The sequence below is a fragment of the Coenobita brevimanus genome, chromosome 14 (genome assembly GCF_032717465.1).
Source record: "Coenobita brevimanus isolate Jiangsu-jjx chromosome 14, ASM3271746v2, whole genome shotgun sequence".
Taxonomy (NCBI): domain Eukaryota; kingdom Metazoa; phylum Arthropoda; class Malacostraca; order Decapoda; family Coenobitidae; genus Coenobita; species Coenobita brevimanus.
Genome location: NC_136967.1, coordinates 6570100 through 6591627, shown reverse-complemented (window position 1 = coordinate 6591627; position 21528 = coordinate 6570100). Strand labels below are relative to the sequence as shown.

Genomic DNA, 21528 nt, shown 5'->3' with positions numbered 1-21528 from the left:
ATTCACTAATACGTGTTTATAGACCCATTCTCTTCATTTTCACATCAGTTTTAGGTTCACGTTCTCCATTCCCATGTTATTTCCTACTTCATCTCTTTCCGGCTTCCAAAATACCGCGTCCTTCACCACTGCCCGCACTTCACGTATCAACGTATTGTCACATATAGCATGTATAAATTTCTCTGAGTGCATACTCAGGCAGAGCTACTCATGTCTCTACTGCCTGTTTCCCGGCGTTGTAAAAAAAAAAAAAAAAAAAAAAAAAAAAAAAAAAAAAGCCCCACCCTGCGCAGTGGGACAAATGGTCACCACGACGACAACGACAGTGATGATAATACATACTATTATTACATGATTCACTGAAAAAATGGTAAAGATGACGATGATGATGATACACGTTCTCATTACATATTTCATTACAAAAATAGTTATGATGATGATGATGATGCACATTGTCTTTACACAATCCTTTACTAGTTCCGCATAACGAAGCAGCTCGATAACCAGCCGGCGTCTGAAGGGGGCAGAGGGGCGCTAGAGTGGACGGCAGGGGGGACCCTAGCGTCCCCGTCGCCATGGCAACCTCGCTAAACTTTACCCGCTAAATTCGTGAGTCAGTAAGGGTGCGTGGCCGGGCCGAGGTGGAACTGGCACCAGAAGGGAGGTGAAGGAGGCACTGACAGCATTCAAGTATTGCAGGTATGTACTGTATGTTACAAAAAAAAAAAAAAAAAAAACAGTTTCGGACAACACATAAGTGGAGTTGCGAAATTACTAGTGTATTTCGACAGTACTCTTTCGATAATTATCTTCAATGGAACTATGGGAAAGAAACAGAGCAGTCTTCAATCTCAATAAATCTACTTTTAAGTACATTTAACCTACATTAAAAGTAGGCTAAGCACCGCACTGTTACTTACTCTGATTTTATATTTTTCGGTAAGACTTTCATAACGGAAAATTTTACTTCGAGTGGGTAAATAATGAGGATAAATGGACTCACCTTCAAAAACAAAAGTTAAGAGCGGGAACTTTTCTTCTTATTGGTAACTGGAAATTAAACTGAGCAATGATAATAACCGTTCAATCCGAGGACGTGCGTGCTCTCCATTTTATTCGTGCTAATGAATGACGATTTTATGTTGCTTAAGAAAAAATGGTATAAGGGAGTTAATGGAACTCGCTTCTAATACCTTCATTATGAGAGGGAATATTTAATCCGAATAAAATCGTCTGGTGGCAACAAGAATGAACGAAAAATGAAGTCGTCGGGCTAAAGGAGTCAAATATTAACTTGAAAACTGGCAAAACATTTTATTAACCATGCAATCCTCAATAATTTCAAGTACGGAGTTCTTTCACTGCTTTGGACGTATAGCTACTTGGACATTCCCTTTAGTACATTAAATGAATGTGTTCAGACACGTAGTAAAGTAAATGCAACCCCAAGTTTATCATGTAAACCCTGCCTTCCTCCCGCAGTTCACCCTCCTCCTTTCGGGGAATAGGAGAGTTATTGAGGAACGTCTGTGTAATCAGGCGGCCCTCCGCCTGGTTTTACCGGTGCCACCACATAAAAGAATCTCTCTCCAGCATCGTCCAGAAATAGACTGTTTCTGTTAACCCTTTCAGTACCGATATAGTGACGTCTTATAATTTTATTTCAAACTATCTCATTTAATATTAGAGATTTTTCGAGCCGAATGGGTTAAAGTGTAACTTTCATATAACCCCCTTCATTACGATGGGTGTCTCCTAGCTGGGTGAAATAATTTTATGTTGGCTAATGCAAACATGGGAAAAAGAATCCGTTGCACTCCTTGCTCAGCAATCTATTTTTCACATTATTCACTAATATCCTCTTGTGTGTTTTCCAAGTAAATCATGCCGGTATTAAAACCATATAAATGGCATGTTAAAAAGTATAAAGATGCGCTGTGCAATATATATTGGTTAGGATGGGATGAGGTGCTACTAATTTCTATGCCAACGAAAAAACTGCTTTTTATCTCCTATGGCGGCGCTGCTTATAATTACCAGCTATGTGCAGAATATATGAATCAGTAAATACCAGCCTCAATCCCACCGAATCGCTGGGGTGAGGCAGTTTGAACAGAGAAATCGTGAGTGGGAAAGCTATCAACCATACCCAGTGAAATTTGTCAGCTTTCCACAAATAAATTAGTAAATAAGTAAATAAATAAATATTAAATAAATATGACTGAGCAGTACTGGAAAGACGCCGTCACGTGGTGGTACCGCTTTGACTGGACTGTGTGTGTGTGTGTGTGTGTGTGTGAATCTAAACCCCAGGCTTCAAGAGTAATGTTTTCAAAGTTCGTGAAAGATTCGTGTCTACACCTGGCGGATCGATACGAGTGGTTGCTAACACAGCCAGTTGGTTTGCGTCACTTCAACAAGACATACATATACGTTTCATACATATACACAAAGGTTTACACAAAATATCACAAACCGTACGAAGAGTAGCGTGAACCACTGCAGTCTGGCGTTGCAATGCAGCTGTTGTTAGTACAGTAACCTGAATAATCTCCGTTCCCTCACCTCCAGATCCACAGGTTGCCGCACAAAACTCACAACTGTCCTTGCTTTTACTTTTTAAAAATCTTCACAGCACGCGCCCATTACTTTACTGACAATAACTAATCTCAATAACTACGTTGTGTGGCTTTGTCCTCGGCACATCCGTAATCTTTAGGTAGGTGGTATCCGACCATCTGCAGTGAGATTATAAAGAAATAGCACACACGAGTCAAGAGAACACTTCTTCTGTATTGAGCTTGGTCTTGATTTACAGGCCTTGCCATTTTAACAGCAAAACTCGTACATACCGGCACACACATTTTAAAATGACGGAGCATCTCTAGGAGCAGGTATATGTCCGTCTGCCTCCCACAGACGATTTTCGAACCTGTAATGCCACACTCCCATAGATTCTAGTGACTTCAGCGAAGCCACACCAGACCACATCATACCACAGAACACATCATACTACATCACACCAAAAAACACATCATACCACACCACACCACACAACACAACACAACACATCATACCGCATCACAGTACACCACACAAATTCACCCTTCCATACCACACCACATCAAGCCCATTAACTGAAGGGCCCTGAGGTTTCCTCATCATTCTTCTGTAATTGCGTTTTACAACACCATACCAAGTGTAGCTTACATGTACATTTTGTATGTATGTCAGCATGTTCATGTTGTCTGATGTCAGTGAATTTAGAGGCTACCGTTTATCAGAAGAAAGCCCAACTTCCACCACCTAATGACGATGGGCAGGATCGATCGAGGGTCCAAAGGGTTAACAGAACCTCACCCTGCAATGATACTGCTCAGAACGATGGCACTTTCCCTGTCACATTCGCTCGCAAACCAGCCACTGCTAACCCAGGTTTGCTAGAATCTCTCTTCCATTAAAAATAATTACCATCTTATTATCAAACTAGTGGTGAATGTTGCCACTACATAATATTTTTGATTTTATTCCTATCTTAAAACTGTTTTATTCAGGACAGAAGAGACTTCAAACTGGAGGGGGCTACATTACTGTAGTGAAGGGTACATAAAAACGTCACGCGCAGTTCTTGGTCACTGGCGTATAACTAGAGCGTGCTTAGTAATTTATTGTTTCATGAAGTGACAGTGTTAGATCTTTCATGTGAAATTAGCTAATTAAACCTCAAGTAATTAGCGCGTGACGTGGCTTGTAGTGAGTGCTAGAGGTTCATTATTCTTCTGGCAAATTTGGGGACAGGGTGGCTCAGTGGTACAGCCCCTGAATCGGGACCGAAGGGTCGAGAATTCGCGCCCCGTCATGGTAGCTGCCACTGAGCTATATAGTAGACTTCGGAATGGAGAGGCTATCTCCGCCGCGAGCGTGTGATTTTGGCCGCCATATTGGAACACCAGCATTCAAATTCATATTCAAATACTTATATTTCCACTAAGCAGTGGTTATTAATAAAGATACACTCGTCGCTTATAATACAAAAACATATATGGATTATGATTTTTTTTTCTGCCTAGTTCAATGAATTATATCGGGTACATTTAGCCAATGAGTATAAAACAACGCCATAGGTTGCTGCAGTGCAGAACTTGCCCTTTATGACACTTATGCAGCGTATTCTGGGTCCAACTCCTTGGACTCAGATAGGGGCACGGACTTGGGTTCTTTTGTTCTGGACCGGGCTAGAGCATGCAAGCAAGGGATAGGGCTCAAACACGGGCTAACCAGACTTACTGTACACGTATATTACCTTATAAACAAATACAGTGGACTTTACACAATTAGTACATGAACAACACCATGGTACAAGTATGGTATATGGCACAACACTATATATGGCACAAGTATGGTATATTATACAACACTATATATGACACAGGTATGGTATATGGCACAACACTATATATATCACAAGTATGGCCCATTGCACAACACTACAGTATATATATCAAGGGGAGACAGGTATCCCATATGACTATGACGCTGTAGGTTACCACATGTATGACATAGGGCTCGTGATATTACAACTGGGGCACAAGGGTGTGGGCGCGATATTACACACCGCAAGTATGATATATGGGGGTCACAAATATTACACAGGGGTGTCGATATTACATATAGGGTACGGTATTACACAGGGGTGGAGGGCACAACACAATAGATCACTAACAGGAACGATGCCAGGGGTTGAAAGCATTACACAAGGACAAAGTACAAATATTACACAGGGAATGTGTACACCTGGGGTCTATGACACGTTACGGGGAGGGGTTACTGTATTACACAGAGGCACGACCCTCTAGGGGGGGGGGGTTCACAGGGATTATAGCACTAGGGATTGGACAGGGGTGTTGCACAGTGTTGGCGGTGCCGCTGGTGGGCGCCGGGGCGCACAGAGGGCTAGATCGCAGGTAAACACAGGTGACGGGCCGGTGTGTGGGAGGGGGGGCGTCAGGGGTGCGCTCCCAGTAGGGGCACAGGTCTCGGGCGGCATGTTCAGGAGTCCGGGGTAAGCTTGAGGACGGTGTGGTGGGCAGCCCTTTCCTGGTGGGGGCCCTGGGAGTGTGGTGGCCCTTTGGACTGGGGCTGAACAGGGCTAAGAGGCGCACTGCACGGCGCCTGCCCTTGGCCGTGGTGGGAGTCCTGGGGGAGGGTCCTGGATGGTCTGGGCTTGGGATCGGCTGAGGGGGCACCCCTCTGAGGGCTGCTGTCTCGCAGAGAGGGGAAGGCCATCAGGGGTTGGCTGCGGCCGCTCGCCCTGGGGGAGTCCATCAGCTGCTCAGGGCATCGGGGGCTGGGCCGCAGGGACAGGACACCCAGGCTCACAATGGGTCTGCTCCAGGTACTCCCTGACAGGGGCCCCGTTAAGGAGCAGTCTCCACCTTTTGTAAAGGAGGGGCGTCTTGCTCGGCCTTTGGAGGGGCGGGCTGAGCAAGGGACTCCGCCCTCATAGGGAGCCTCCAGGGTAGTGGACGGGGGACGACCGGTGGTCTTCCCTCAGCCTGGTGGGTATGGCGGACCCTGACGGAACTCCACTCCGAGGCAGAGGAAGGAGGTCCGAGGGACACTCATTCCGCCTGGTAGGTCCGGGGAACGCTAGCCAGGCTCCCTCCCAGGGTAGTGGACGAAGGAGAGTGGGGGGACACTCCTTCTGGCCGACAGGTCCGGGGTACACTGCCAGAGGACCACTTGTCCCGGGGACAGTTGGAGGAGAAAGTCCGGCGGACTTTTTGGGTTCAGCAGCAGGTCTGATGGACTCTACCGTCCTCCTGCTGTCGGGGGAAAAGTGTGGCTGGGGGATGACCAGTGGTCTCTCCCCCGGTGGCAGGTCCGGTGGACACTACCACTGGCCCGCCGCCCTCCTGGGTACTGTAGGCGAAGGTCGTCTGCCTGATGGCCCAAGACGCCTGCTCCTGAAGGTGGGTGGCAGAAGAAGGAGATCCTGTGGACGCTCCTTCTACAGTAGATCCAGTGGATACTACTGTGTTGCTGCTCCCCTGGGGTAAAGTAGGTCTGTGAGGACCAGAGCTCGCTCTTCCTCATTTGGAGGCAGGTCCGGTGGACTCTGCTACCGAGGGCCTACTTGGGGCTGTCTTAGGGCAAGTCCCACCCCTACAGTATTCTGGTGAGCGCTATCCCCGTCAGAGGGTAATGCACCTGGTCGGTGCACTTCCCGTGGGTCCGGCTGCGTAGAAATGGGGCATAAGGTCACGAGGGAGATGGGTCGATGTAGTGCGGGGCACCTACAAGCCTCCCTGTCACCTCCTCTTATTGTGGGTGTCACCTCCCCATGTCCTCCTCCTGGGGTTGTGGTGTTGGGGTCGCTCCGTCCGGTGGGTATTTCAGACACTAAGGCAGAGAAAGGTAATGGCAGAAAGGGAAAAAATAGTGTGGTATGAACGTTGAAATGATAGTGATGTTGAAACTGTTTTACGTCGAAGTAATGGTGTTGAAATGATGTGGGAAGTCCTTAGACTTTCCATATCATGAAACGATAAAGGTCGGAAGAAATATGGAAATATCTACAAGAGAGTGTGAACGGAAGAGAAAAGGACATGAAAAGAAAGACCGGAGATGAATGGGCCCCTTTTAGTGGCCTCATTCGTGCAGGGATACTGGGGAAGAATCTTCCCGCCCCACCCCAGGGGGCAGTGATGCAACAAGATATATTTCTTGTGAAATGTAACGCCATCTCTCTTCGATGAATTCCTGTGCCCATTTTTGTCTCCGTAAGCTGCACAATGGACCATGGCACAATATTTTCCGGAATCATTAGATGCTTTCAAAAATCCACAGAGCAGCTCAGTACAAAAACCCGGGCATCAAGCGTGGCGTAACATGGCTGCCGCTACACCAGCGGCGGCGGCTACATAAATTACGCGGTGCTACCCATGAGAAAGCCTCTCCAGGCTATACAATAGATCTCAGTGGTAGCTGCCCTCCTGGGAGAGGTGGGAGAGGTAGCGCTCTCCCGTTACCTAGTCGAGTTATATTATTTACAGTATCAAGGTTTTGCTCGGGGAATTCATTTCCCCATAAAAAAAAAAAAAAATCCTCAAATTCACGAAACAGAGCCACTCACTGAATGCTAAACAGTGATTGCGTGAATTTTGATAAGTCTTAATGAAGAGCTAATTATGAATGGGTTTCCTTGGTTACTAGTCAAATAAGTCCTCCAATCTGACTGTACTTGGTCATCTGTATCAGATTAAACATAGCCTTCTCATGGTAGGGGTAATTCTGGTATTCTATTCGAGGTGACGTCAGATGATTTTATTCAGCTGAGTGTGATAAGTGTTAATGTTCACAGTATTGTACAATGACGCCTTGAGAATTAAACCTTTGCTGCTGTTAAACGAATAGGCTAATTTTAGCTCAGGATGGTTCCCTAGAGGAAGGCCCAATCTATCCTAAACTGAATTACATCGTCCGGGGATATCAGGAATGAAATACAGGAAAAATGTCATGGTAGTGGAGGGCGTAAGGTGACGACATATGGTGAGGTGACAGCCGGTTGTCGTTTGCTTAGGATGCTTTCTGACAGCTCTTCCTTGGTGATTTATTTTCTTCATTACGGTTTAGTATTTTCTTCTGTGATATTTATTAAAGTGCCTGGGACGGGGTCACTTACCTCAGTCCCCGCTTCAGCTACGACCACAGAAAATCGGCGCTCCACAGAAAACCACCACCGGTGTCATAATAAGCACGGAGTGACTTTATGCTGGAAGTTACCGTTTCCTTCTCTATTAAGCCTAAATTAACCTAACCTAACCTTAACCTAACCTTTCTCCGTGCATATGACACCGGGTCCCTTCTAGCTTCCCTGCGAACCCTCTCTGGGAACAAATTACACTCTCCTCCAAGGTCCAAAGAGAGAACAAGATATCAGGTTCCTCACCTTCGGAACAAGAGTCGTAGTCTCCCCCTACTGGCCCTGTCACTACCTTACTCCACACACCTCAACACCCACACGTACAGACGTAGCCTCACCCTCCGGGCCTCCTTGCTTTCCAGTGCATACTGTTGGTGGCGACCTCCAGTACAATGGAAGGGACAGCTTCCCTCCAGACCCTCAGATTGAGACCCCACACCCCAAGCAACCATTTACCTCCCTTTGTCTTATGCCATCAACTTCACCTATCAGGGTTGTACCAGGAGTTAACAATACTGTAATAATAAATCTGTAGCATAGCCATCCTGAGTTTGTGTGTCTACCTCGTATCGCTAGAGTGTATTGGAAGTGTTTTGTGTATTCCTCCCTGTTTAGACGAACTCAAAGGAATTAGCCTTGTGCCAGCATAACATTTACATTACTCTGAGACGGACACAAGAGAATATAAATGTATCATATGCAAAAATAAACTAGTGGGAAAGGCGCCAGTGAACCTCTTAAGGTGACGAGAATACAGCCCACGGAGAGGGAATGGGGAGCGCGGTAGCTCAATAGTAGGGTGTCTGGCTTGTTGCGAGTTCGTGCCCCGCCCGGTGGCTGCGTGCTGAGAGGGGTAGCGGTGACCCTAGCAGGGTTATATGATCTGAGGAGGTCTACTGTAGCTCAGGGATTAAACCCACAGAGAGGGGAGTGGAGGGAGTAAAGTAGAGAAGTTCTTGGCCAGCTCATTCCAACCTCTTAATCTTTACTAGTTACAGGATATTTTGACAGTAACTGTGGCTGAATTAAAAGACTGCACTTAAATCAGGCTATTATTCAAATTAGCTGAAAAAACGAGGAATATAAAAACTTAGCACCCCATTTCTTTACCTTCCCAGTTTAACAGTGGGCTTTAGATATACGGTCTTGACATAACATAAAAGGTTAGGAGAGAGAGAGAGAGAGAGAGAGAGAGAGAGAGAGAGAGAGAGAGAGAGAGAGAGAGAGAGAGAGAGAGAGAGAGAGAGAGAGAGAGAATGGTGGGGATATAATGAAAAGATGAAGATCGAGGTAGCATGAACGTAGGTAAGTCTGAGGTCTTCAAGGAATACTTCACAGTACCATCGATACTGAGCAATATTTTCTTCAGAATTTGAAGGAATTAAACCATTGAGCCCAAAGACGTCAATTTATGTTACCCTTACTGCTATGATTTTATTCAATCACCCTAGTAATGAAGAGGTCAAAGAAGGCCATATTAACTTCGAAAAGTCTCACTCTCTCCCAAGCTAAATACAGTACAATCGACTTTAGATGACAAGAAGAAACTAGGGAAAAATGTCACCGTGTTCATACAGAGTTTAAACACATAATAATCTACCTGCATGCATCTATGTCTGACAGTGTGTGGCGGAGTAGAGAGAAAGATGTCTGACCTGCCACTTCTGCCTGGGTACTGCATCGACGATCCTCAGGTATCTGATTCCTTGACTCTCACTTTTTTCATCCCTCCTTCACTTGTCTTGTTCATCCCTTACCCTGCTTATCTCTCATTCACCTTTCCATGTTGATATCACACTCAACCCTCCATGTTCAACTCTCGCCTCTTGGTATTCATAAAGGAGGCTATGGCCACACCGAACGCGACGAGCAGGTAAGTAGTGTCAAGCGATGAGCGGGGCGGTGAGCGTCAACGCGATGGCTGTCCAAATAGGAAACGGCAACCTCGTGGGCGAGATAGTCAGAAGCTGTTCATTGGTGTAAACATGTCATTGTCCAAGCTGTTCACTCTCATCTTATATGATACGACCAACTTGCCTAGCCCCCGGGCTTCTGCGCTCCTCACGGGACAACACTGGAAAGATGATGAATGAGTAAATAAAATTTCAATGTCTAACTGGTATGAGTCATTTTTTGACGATACTCTTTTACTCCGTCGGGCTGCTCAGGCACGATCGTGGCATACACAGCAGACTCCGTCATGCCACGATCGTGGCAGCCTTCAAATCTCCCATTCCTGTGAGAATAGGAGTTTGTTTTGGTTGAGGCAAGACGTCACACATCGAGGCTTATGATTGGCCCATTGTTTCCCACTCTACAGCTATCCAATCACGTCCCAGCTTTTATTATAGAATTAAATAGAGAGTAGACTAGTATGTCCGCCATCTTTGCCTGTGGGTGAGTGGAAGTCGGGAACTTGCTATATATTATTCTTTTTAGCAAATTTATAAGTGAAATAGCTAATATACTGTATATATACGTCCACTGGTAAATGAGTATTTCAGGCATAAGTTGTGACACATGACATTACATGACAGTGTTATTTTGGGCTATTATTGACAAATAAGAGCGTGGACGTGCTAGGCCTACATGTGCCCGGAGTGTAACAAGGGATTTTGCCCAGAATGCTACCCCAGCCACAATAAGAGGCTCAGGGAATAATCTATATGTCTTCTGGTAATATCTGTACACCTGTATGACTTCGAATACCAGTAAGTTTCATGTATTACGAGTTGTATTTTCTTTACGTTTTTGGACAGCAATATCGCTTTTTTATTTTTATTCTTTATGTCTGCCCATGATCATTATTCTTTCTAATTTTATCATGGGAGAGAGCAGCTTCTAAGCTTTCAAATGATATATTGTTACCCCATACTTTGTCTAGTGTTTTAAGTGAATAAAAGAGCAGACGAAAGAGACCAGTTTCAAAGTTCCCGCCCTTTTTTTATGCACAAAATGAGACGGTGCCGCGAAATTTAAAAACGGAGTACAGTATAAGGGTAGATTAATTGTGTGGTTTATTTTTCTTTATTTTTCATGTGTACTATTTTACGATACAAGTTTCTACTGATTGCCTATGGTGAAATATCCGCTGGACAATTCACAGTGTACCGACATATTTCATAGAATTATGTATTCATAAAGAGTAAAATCTTCGATATACACTACATACATATAGTGTATATACTTCTCTGTTTATTAGTTTTAAGCCTACGGTGTAACAAGGGGACTAGAGCACTAAATACTATACACGCGGCACACGACTCTGAGGGTGACATTATCGTACCCTGGCAACCTGCCATTCAGAAATGCGTCCGATTTCGTATATTATACATGAATAATATTATGCACGAATATACAGTATTATACACGAATATTATTATACGAGAACATATTATACACGAATCAATGCGTCTCATATTATACACGATAATAACAACCTCAGAGTCGCGTGCCGCGACTATAGTATCAATTCTAGGCATTCATGGCCTTTGATAGTGGAACAAACGTTTCTTAAGCAATCGTATAACAAAATAATGTTCGATAATAATTTACCAGTTGTATGCAGTTATTCACAATATCTTCCCAGTGTTTCTTCAACACTCACTTGAATCCCGCGCAGCTCACCTGTGGTAGCCTACACACTCCAGTAAAGTGTTCATTAGACAATTACTAGAACTCAACCGCCCCAACACGCAGTACCAGCACGGCTGAATGATGATGCAAATGCCTGGGAAGTGAGGATGTCGCTATAGGTAGTGCGCGATATTTTGGAACATATAGGCTATAGTGCGTCGCGTAGCAAGGAGCGTAAAGGGTGAGCTGAGCGAAAAACCTCCCCGCTCATTCAGTGTGGCCACCCCCAGAGGTTTTAGTGTGTTTTATCGTGTCACCTCATCCCTCCCCGCTCAAGTCTCTCCGCTCGTCGCGTTCGGTGTGGCCGTACCTTTATTTCTCTTGTCTCTCCTCTACCGTCTGTCATTTGCCTCTATACCCTTTCATCCCTCACCTCTCTTACCTCTTATTCATCCTTCATAATTTATGTCTTATTCACCTCTTCCTGTTCATCCCTCAGTGTTCATCCTTTACTCATTCTTCTTATCTCTCAGCCTCTCATGCACCTCCCTGTTCATGCCTCACACACCTCTCATCTTTCATTCACCTCTCCCTATTCATCCCTTACTCACCCCTCTCATAACCCGGCCCTTTCGTCTTTCATCTCTTATTCACCCCTTTTGTTCATCCCTCACACATTTCTGTTATCCCCCACTTACCCTGTTCTTACCACTCACGTCTCCCAGCCTTTTCTCTTCAGTCTTACACACCCTTTTTTCTAATCCCTCATTCTCCTCTTCTCACTTTTCTTATCTCCCCACTCTTAAGAATTCTTCTCGTTTTTGAGTCACTCGCGTCTCATCTCTCATTCATCCCACACCTCCTCATTCATCTGTTCAAATGTAATGAGAATAGTTCATGTATTTTCAAGATGTGCGAAAAGCAAAACTGGCTTACTCTCTCATAATACAGTACTTACTGATGTGCTGTCCATAAGTATGCCAACAAAAAAATTATCTGGATGATAATGAAGGATGTTTGATTTCCGGTACCATCAATTTATGCAAATAGCTACATGTTAAAATCCTTCAGTCTGAGAAAGCCTTACCAGGTATGTATTCTATTTTTGCTACATTCTTATGATTTTATTCAGCTAAGGTGATACTTTTCAAACTGGTGAGGTTGAATAAAGCCTTCACTGCCCCCATTCACTATGAAAGGCCTCCCCTGCCCTGACTAAAACCATTGAAGGTAGCTAACAAGAAAAAAATAAAAGTACATCATCAGAATGAAAAGATTAGAGTTATAGCACCATTCTGTCATAGTACAGTACAGTATGGTGTGTTATGTGAAGTCAGCTTCTAAACTGCCGGTATGATATATTTCTTTAAAATTATTCTTGCTGTTGCCTAATGAATTTATGAATCTCTGGAAAGCTTCTTTGTTATGATACAGTTAAGGAAGGCTATATCTGACCCCTGCAATTTGAAAAGTCCATGCTTATTTGAATAAACTACGTGCTGGTACCAAGAAGAAAATAATTAAAATGTCAGAGTACTCAAAGGTTTAAGTGCCTTCAGAGTAACTATTGAGATGAAAGACTGAGGTATAAAATTAACTTAAAACAAAGATATAAGAATATATTTCTTCAGTTCATCTATAAGTAACTGTTTCATTGTCAACATAAAGGATAAGATTTTATGGTAAACTCAACCATTACAGTGTGGAGTGACTAAAACGTACAGAGTGAGAGAGAAATGCTGTGTGTGGAGAGAGGAGTGAGGTGAGTGAGTACGAAGTGCAGTATGGAAAGTGAGGATGTGGAGGTGTAGTATGAGGAGCAAAGTGTGTCATGGAGAGTCTTTGTGTTTGGAGTGAGAAAGTTGAAAGTTCGATGGGGAGTGAGTGAGGCATAGAATAAGGTGATAATATATGAAGTGAGGTGAGATATGTGGATTGCTGTATGACATGACATGATACACGGAGTGAGGTGTTACATTAAGGAGGAAGGTGTGGAGGAAGACAATGTTATGGCATATGAAGCAAGGTGAGATTTGGAAGAAGAGGTGATGAGTGAGGTTTGGCATTAGGAGTGTCTGGCATGTGAGGTGTGGTGTGTGGGATAGGTTTTGGGGGGATAGGAATCTGGAGTGAAAGTGAGTTGAAGAGTAAGAGAGGCTTGGAATGAGAGGGTGAATTGTGTGGTACGTGAAGTCTAATATATGGAGTAAAGTTTGAGGTGAGGTGCAATATGTGGAATGTGCCATGTGGCGCAGGTGAAGGCACGGCCGTTGCGACAGAGCCTGGGGTGGAAGAAGGGTGCCCCACTGGTAGCCGAGACAATACCACCAGCCCTCCCTCTTGCAGACCATCATGATCTGGAAAGGTAAGCCTTTTTATTTTCTTTCCTATTGAGAGATCAATGGAAATTTTAATGGGATAATAGCTCCAGTGAAGGCTGTGTTACAAAATCAATGCGGTGACCAAATGGTGTAAGTGCTGGATGAAACATAACCAAGTTAATCACGATACTATAGAAGGAACTCAAACTCAGGCCCAAGAGTTCCACAAGCATGTGTATTATCACTGAGCCAAAGCGAGGTTAACCACTTAGCCTCTGGGCATTGCTGGCTTTTATAGACTCAGTTTTACTGGCTTTTGTTCCCTGGTGATTAATCGACGAGTTTCACACACACACATCCAGAGAGAACGAACGTGTTTCGATCGCCTCTCAGCCATCGCTGCTAACCTTGAGTAGTTTTTAGGAATTACGTTTGTCCTGTCTTCTTTGGTCTTGTCTTAAGTTTAAAGTATTGTAAGTTAATGTAGACTACCAAAAATGTAAAGAGTTATTGTCAGTGAGTATAAATGAATGTCTATAGTATTTTCGGTAACAGGTGTTTAGTGCTGCCAACCTCAAAGATGGCTGACAACATATTGTAAACATGAAGGGACTCGACTTTCCAGGATTTAACAGTGACACAAATGTCATGGATTTGATTAAAACATTGATTATGAAGATTAATGAACTAAAAACGAAAGTGGAGATTTTAGTATTAAAAAACATGCCTGAAAATACCGAGAATACTATACAGAGTCTGATTCAGGCCAATGAGACGGCGAACCAGGTGATCGAGAATTTGAAGCGAGAAAATATCGAATTAAGGAGAAAATTAGAAGACAGCAGTAACAAAACGGAGGTGAGTAGTGTGTTAGAAGAAGAAAAGGCAAAGTGGGCACATATGGAAGAACAGAAAGAAGTGGTCAGCTTAAGGGAAATCATTCAGGAAGAATGGGAAATCTATCTGTCTGTTGCCAGACGCCATAATCCCGTAAGGGGTGGCCATTTGACCCTGAGTTACGTGTTTTACGGGGAGGGGGACTAACCCTCCACCAACCCACTTGTTGACACGTGGGGAGCACGTATGGTTTGGTTATATGGTTACCACCCGGCGTTGTAAACGGTTTCCTGGCTTACAGGAAACCATTTGGCTTGTCACTCAATGTAAAGCCACCCATAAAGGAAGGAAAGGCAATAAGAAGTGACAGGAAAGATGGGAGAAATAGGAAGAGAGGAGGACAGACACAGAAAAAGAATGATAAAGGCTAAGGAAGAAGTAGGCAGCACTACATCGTGAGTGGATGATGGTCGCCACCACCCACAACTAGAAAGGGAAATGAGCAAGAAAAAATGGAAGAAAGTGTAGTGAAAATACTGAAGAAAATAGTGAGAGAAACTGTAGAAAAGAACAGATGTGTGGTAATATTTGAAAACAGGGAGGAGGGAGAAAGGTTAGATCCATGAGACTCAAGAGAGAGACGAATCTGTTGAGAAAAATGTTGGGCAAGATTGATCCCGAAGGAAACAAGTGGGAAAAAGAAATTGAGGAAATAAGGAGGATAGGGCCATATAAGAAAGGGGAAACAAGACCAATGAGAGTTGTCATCAGAAAGTGTAGTAAATGATATACTTAGTGACATGGAAACTAAGCAAAGAGGTAGGGATGGAAAATATTATAGTACCAGTAAGAAAAGATTTGAATGAAGAAGAAAGGGAAGTTTTAAAATCTTTGAAGGAACAAGTAAAGGAAAAAAATAACAAGAGGACAGAGGAAGAATGTGAAACTTTTTTTTGGAGAGTGATGGATATGGAAGTAAGGGAGTGGTATATGAGGAACTAGAAGTGATGGAAACAAGGGGGATGGATATGAATATGAAAAAGGGAAGAATGAGTAAAGATAAAACCGTGCAGTAAATCTAAGTACCTGGTATCATGTATAGTGATGTAGATGGGTTAATATCTGAGAAAGGGGAAATTGGAGACTATATAAATGAAAATAAACCTGACAGTGTTTGCTTGTGGAGACTAAAGTGCCCCGAGATGTTGATACAAAATTGCCTGGATGGAGCAATGCTAATATTTGGAGGAAGGATAGAGAAAGCATGTTTGGGGGAGGTATAATGATTTTAACTCATAATGACTTAAGAGCAAAAAATATAGGAATTGAAAACTCTGTGGCTGAACTTTTGGGAATTGAAATAGAGGACATTTATGGAGAAAAAATAGATGTAATATTATTTTATATGCCCCCCAAAGCTAGGGCATGGACAAAAGAAGAATACAAACAGTTGATAAGAGAGTCCATTATTAAAAAAAAGATGTTAATTGAATGAAGAAGTAGAATAGTAATAATGGGAGATTTTACCTGTAGAGAAGTTGACTGGGAAAGTGTGGATGCTGGGAACAGTGAAGAATCATGAGGAAATAATGGAATTGGTAATGGAAAATATGTTAACACAATTAGCTTATTAAAGAAAATACAAGAATTAGGGGTGACGACGAACCATCTACTGTGGGCACAACTTGGTATTCACTAAGGACCCAAATGATCTGAAGAACATAACCTACCTATGCCATTTTGGTGGAAATGATCATCTGGTTATTGAGATGGAAGTAGTGGGAGTAAGGGAAGGAGAAAGAGATGAAAAACACAGAGAAAATAGCTACAGTTATGGGAAGGCAGACTTTACTTCCCTGAGGAACTTTTTCCAAAATGTAGACTGGAGTAAAATGAATACGATCACAAATGTTGATGAGTGTATGAGTTTATGATAGAAGTGTATAAAACAGAAGTTAGTAAATATGTCCCAAAATTTTTCGCAGCTATGAAAAGGAAGAAAGAATGTTTGAACGATAGATGTAGAATGGCACGAGAGTCAAGAAAAGGAGAATGGAATAAAGTGAGAAAAAGGTATAGTGAAAGGGCTTGGAAGGAGTACAAGCAGGTAAGAAATGAATATGGAAGGGTGCGGAGAGAAGAAGAAAGGAAATACGAAAAAGTTATTTTAAGTAAATGTAAAAAAGAGCAGAAACTATTTTATAGGTTTGTAAATGATAAAATGAAAGTTAAGGACAGTATAATATGATAGAGGGATGGAGGTAAAACTTATGAAAGAGAAGAAGAATTGTGTGAAATAATGAACAACAAGCTGCAGTCAGTTTCTGTGCTGGAAGAGGAATTTAGGGAACCTGAAATGGAACTCAGGATGATGAGAATGGCAGAAATTACAGTTAATGTGAATAAGGTGCAGCAGCTGATGAGGGATTTGGATGTGAGAAAAGCAATGGGACCAGATGGTGTGGCTAGATGGATCCTGAAGGAATGTGCAGACCAGTTAGTCTATCTGTCTATCTATTGCCAGACGCTTCAATCCCGTTTGGGATGGCCACAAACAAATCGCCTCCACGTCGTCCTGTCCCCCGCCATTTCACTGCCCTGCTCCCAACTCACACCCCCCTCTCTCATATACCTCTCCACCCCATCCCTCCATCTCATCCTCGGCCTCCCCCTCCCTCTTCCCCCCTCCACCTCACTCACATACACTCTCTTTGTCAGTCTTTCACCCTCCATCCTCTCCACTTGGCCAAACCACCTCAGTGTGTTCCTCATAACACTTCCTATCACATCCACATCCACACCACAATGCTCCTTTATATCCTCATTCGTCAGCCTGTCTCTCCATGTGACTCCGCAGGCTCCTCTTAAATAACTCATTTCCACTGCTCTCGTGCTTGACTTGTGTCCTTCCAACAATGTCCAAGCTTCACTTCCATACTTTAGAGTTGGTATCACAATACTGTCATGTAGTATCTTTTTCACTTCCATGCTCACTTCCCTGTTTCTTATCACTGCTTTCAAAGGCCTGTTTATATGAAGACCTCACTGGAAAATGGACAGTTGCCTAAAGATTGGGAAAGAGCATATATTGTGCCAATCTTGAAGGGAGGAAATAGGGAAGATCCACTCAGTTACAGACCTGTATCACTTACTAGTATTGTTTGTAAAATCTGTGAGAAAATTATTAGAAATAGATGGATAAAGCTTTTAGAAGAAAATGAAGTGATAACACCAAGACAGTTTGGTTTTAGGGAAGATCATGTGTTACTAATCTGTTAAGTTTCTGCAGTAGGGTAATAGATGTTATACAAGAAAGAGAGGGATGGGCAGATTATGTCTATCTCGATCTCAAGAAAGCATTTGACATGGTGCCCAGTAGGAGACTGCTGTGGAAGTTGAAGACCTTTGGAGGGGTGCATGGGACACTATTAGAGTGGATGGGAGACTATTTGATAGGAAGGCAGATGAGAACGGTCATAAGAGACAAGGTACCTCAGGGCTCCGTCTTAGCCCCAGTAATGTTTCTGATATACCGGTATGTAAATGATTTGCCAGAGTGTTTGAATAGTTACGTGAGTATGTTCACAGATGATGCTAAACTCATGAAACATATTACAGGTATTGATAGTTGTAAAAAACTGCAAGAGGACTTGGACAAACTCCACAGCTGGAGCCAGACTTGGAAAATGGATTGTAATGCCAAGAAGTGTCATGTATTAGAAATGGGAATGAGTGAAAAAAGACCACACTGGACATATAAAATGGGCAGTGAGATAATTAGTAAAAGAAAAGATGAGAAAGCTTTGGGAGTGATTATTCAGGATGACTTGTCACCAGAAAAGCATATAAACGAAATCATTGGAGGAACTTGTGGATTACTGACCAACATAAGAATGGCTTTTAATTATATGGACGAGGAAATGCTGAGGGAGTTGATAGTGACCATTATAAGACCAAGACTGGAGCATGCGGCTGTGGTATGGTCACCTCATTTGAAGAAGCATATTGATAAACTAGAGAGGGTTCAACAGATGGCAATTCAGATGATAACATGCTTATGGGAACTCACCTACAAGGAGAGATTGGAAGAACTGAAGTTACCAACACTGCGCGAGAGAAGGGAAAGAGGTGACTTAATCATGATATTTAGAAATGTAAGAGAATTGGAAAGGGTTGATAGAGAGGATCTTTTTGTGCTGGATGATGGAAGAACAAGAGGTCTTGACTTCAAGTTGAGGAAAGGTAGACATCTTGATGATCTTAAAAGGCTCAGTTTCCCGAATAGAAGCATAAGTATTTGAAATGACGTAGACGAGGAGGTGGTGCAGGCAAAGAACATTCATGTGTTTAAAACTAGACTAGATAAATGTAGATATGGAGACAGGACAACACGAGCTTAGCTCAATGCCTGTATACTACAAATAGGTAAATACACTCATTCTGAGCCAGAGAGGATGCTCACTGTGCCTCTTGGCAGTATGGGCCTTTAAAAGGCTGTAACAGTGTGTTCTGATTTCTTTATCATCATCTCAGTACAGTTTCCAGTATTCATCTGAAGTAGAGAGATCCAATGTCAGACCTTTTCATTTTACTGGGGCTATGGGTCATGGAACTCGAAGTACTGTCAAGGGATTTCAGGTCTGGGTTGCCATGAAAATTGTGTGCAGATACTGTACACTGACTGCTGGTAGCAAGGACAGTGCAATGGAGAAATTAGCAAGAGGGAGGGAGGGTAGGCCTATGTAGTTTAAATGTTTGACAATGTGTGGAAGACTAAGACTATGGTTAGCGAGATGGACAAATAGGTTCATTGGTGGAGTGGTCAGTGGCCCTGTGCCATGTGTCAGAACAAAGACTGGTTGTAACTTTGTCTTATGTGGTGTTTGTGGAGAGTGGGAACATGTATAGTGATATCAAAGGTAAACTGCTAGGAATAACCAGTTGTGAATGTCCTATGCAAGGGGTCATATCGGCCAGCCAGAGCTGGGGAAAATTTATGTATGGGATGTGGGGATGCAGCTTATGAGTGTGTGAGTTTTATTATCTGGGGGATATGATGAACATTTGAGGTGGTGCAGAAACTAGCTCAAATGTGAGCTATAAGTGAAGCTTAAAGAGCTGTTGCTCTTATTGTCAGTGGTGGAACACTTTAAACATGAAAGGGAAACTGAAATGGTTTTGTGTTCAAAAGTGTTTGTGAGGTGATGCAGATGGTTAGGTGTTTTGGACATGTGGAGAGAATGTGCAAGAGTAATAGGTACAGATCATACTGAAGGAGCAACAGCCTCTGCAGGCAGACCAAAGAAAACTTGGTATGAGGTGTTGAAAAGGTACCTCAGTGTTAGAGGACTTCACTATAATGCCGCAGAAGGCTGCGGTTTAGAAAGTGGCCGTGAGGTGAAAAGGCTAACCCTGACAAGCATAGGACACTTTCAAAATCTACGGTATGTGTGTGTGTGTGTGTGTGTGTGTGTGTGTGTAAATATATGCACACAGAATGCATGGGTACAATTTATTCTTCCCTACTTTATTAGGTATCTCCAGTAATGTGAATACCGGTACTGTACCTATACTGCCCAAAGCCAGTATGTTGAGGTAATGACTTCCCTGTTGGGGAGAGTTGATTCTGCAGTTCCTGTAATGTCCCTGCCTGTTTTTAACTGTTTAAGTTATTCATTAATTCAAGAAACTTTGCTAATAATACAGTATATAGACTTGGTTTATAATACTACATAAACCATTGTTATTACAGATACTGTATAGGTGTTCAAAGAGCCATTAAATACTAGGTGTTTTACCAACCCTGCCAGGCAAGAGAGGCTGCTGCAATTTGGACACAAGCGCCGCCCTCAGACTCCGCCTAGATTCCTGCCAGAGTGGGCCCTGCTGGACAAGAAGGTGACCAGCCCCTGCACCCTACTCTCTTCGCTGCAGTCGTCATGGAGGCCACCACTGATGAGTTACAAGCAAATCTGTTACCCTCCCTCACAGTGATCACAGGCTGTTTGAGACATTGATGCTTTAGTGCTTGTTAGTGGTACCAGAAGCTGGTGGCTGCTCAGAGGTTCTGGCTTGTACACTAGTTTAACTCCTTAAACTTTGGTTGACATCATTTCATGTTCAGTGTTCCTGCCAAATCCTAAGTTAACAAGAACAGTTTGGCCACCTATTTTCTTTTAAATCTCCATCCAATGACTTTTCATACTTTTAAAAATTTATTGACACCACTCTGAAGTATGATGCAGCCATAATTAGGTAGCTAACATAGTTAATTCAGTATCATGGCGGGAATGCACACGTGGAAGCAGGATTATACCTGAAGTTTAAGATTAAAGGAAATAACTAGGGCCTTATTTGATACTTCAATTAAATCCTTCCAGAAAATGGATGAGGGTGAGTTCAAATATTCTTGGTCCATCACCAACAGCTTGTTTAAGTCACAGTACAGTACAGTACACTGAAAGCCATAGCAAGTGTGTCCGTAAACCTAACGTGGACACAGGTTACAAGCTTCATTAGTGGGCATATACAGTAGTACCAGTATTTCCACATGCTCTACATCATGTCGATGAAACATACGTGAAGAACTGGTCATTTCCCACTGGTGTGGCACTGAACATTTCAAATTATTTAGAACATTATGCAGAGGATTTTTTAAAAAATATTTCATCAGACTTTTCTTAGTAACAGTACCTTTACCATGATTGTTGTTGCTGTTGTTGACCGGCCTTAGTCTGTCTAGGGTTGATCAGTTACAGGCAAGCTGCTGTCCCTGCAGGGCTATCCAGTGCAGTAAACTGATGTTCCCTTGCAGTTAACATTGCCTTACTGAAGTGAAGTGCAGGGAACAGTGTGGTTTGGTTCCTGGATGGCTGCGACATTTTTGTCTTCACACAGTTAGCAGGGACACCATAGATTCCACTTCACCTTGTTATTTGGTTATATGGTTACCACCCAGCGTGATAAGTGATTTTCCTGGGTTACAGGAAACCATTGAACTTGTCACTCAGTGAAGAGTCACCTGAAGTGGAAAGAAAGCTAATTGAAAGTGAAAGGAAGGAAAGGGAGAAGTACGAAGAGAGAATGACA

At 43.1% G+C, this 21528-nt stretch overlaps 1 protein-coding gene across 1 annotated transcript in view; it reads left to right on the top strand.

Annotated features, from left to right (window-relative positions):
• Nucleotides 1-9351: 9351 nt before the first annotated feature.
• Nucleotides 9352-21528, top strand: part of LOC145418141 (EF-hand domain-containing protein 1-like) — a 56910-nt gene continuing 44733 nt past the window's right edge. Inside the window, exons 1-3 of the mRNA XM_080286666.1 lie at nucleotides 9352-9399; nucleotides 13537-13646; nucleotides 20250-20337. Coding sequence (XP_080142792.1) covers nucleotides 9352-9399; nucleotides 13537-13646; nucleotides 20250-20337 — 246 coding nt within the window. The remainder of the gene's footprint in view (nucleotides 9400-13536; nucleotides 13647-20249; nucleotides 20338-21528) is intronic.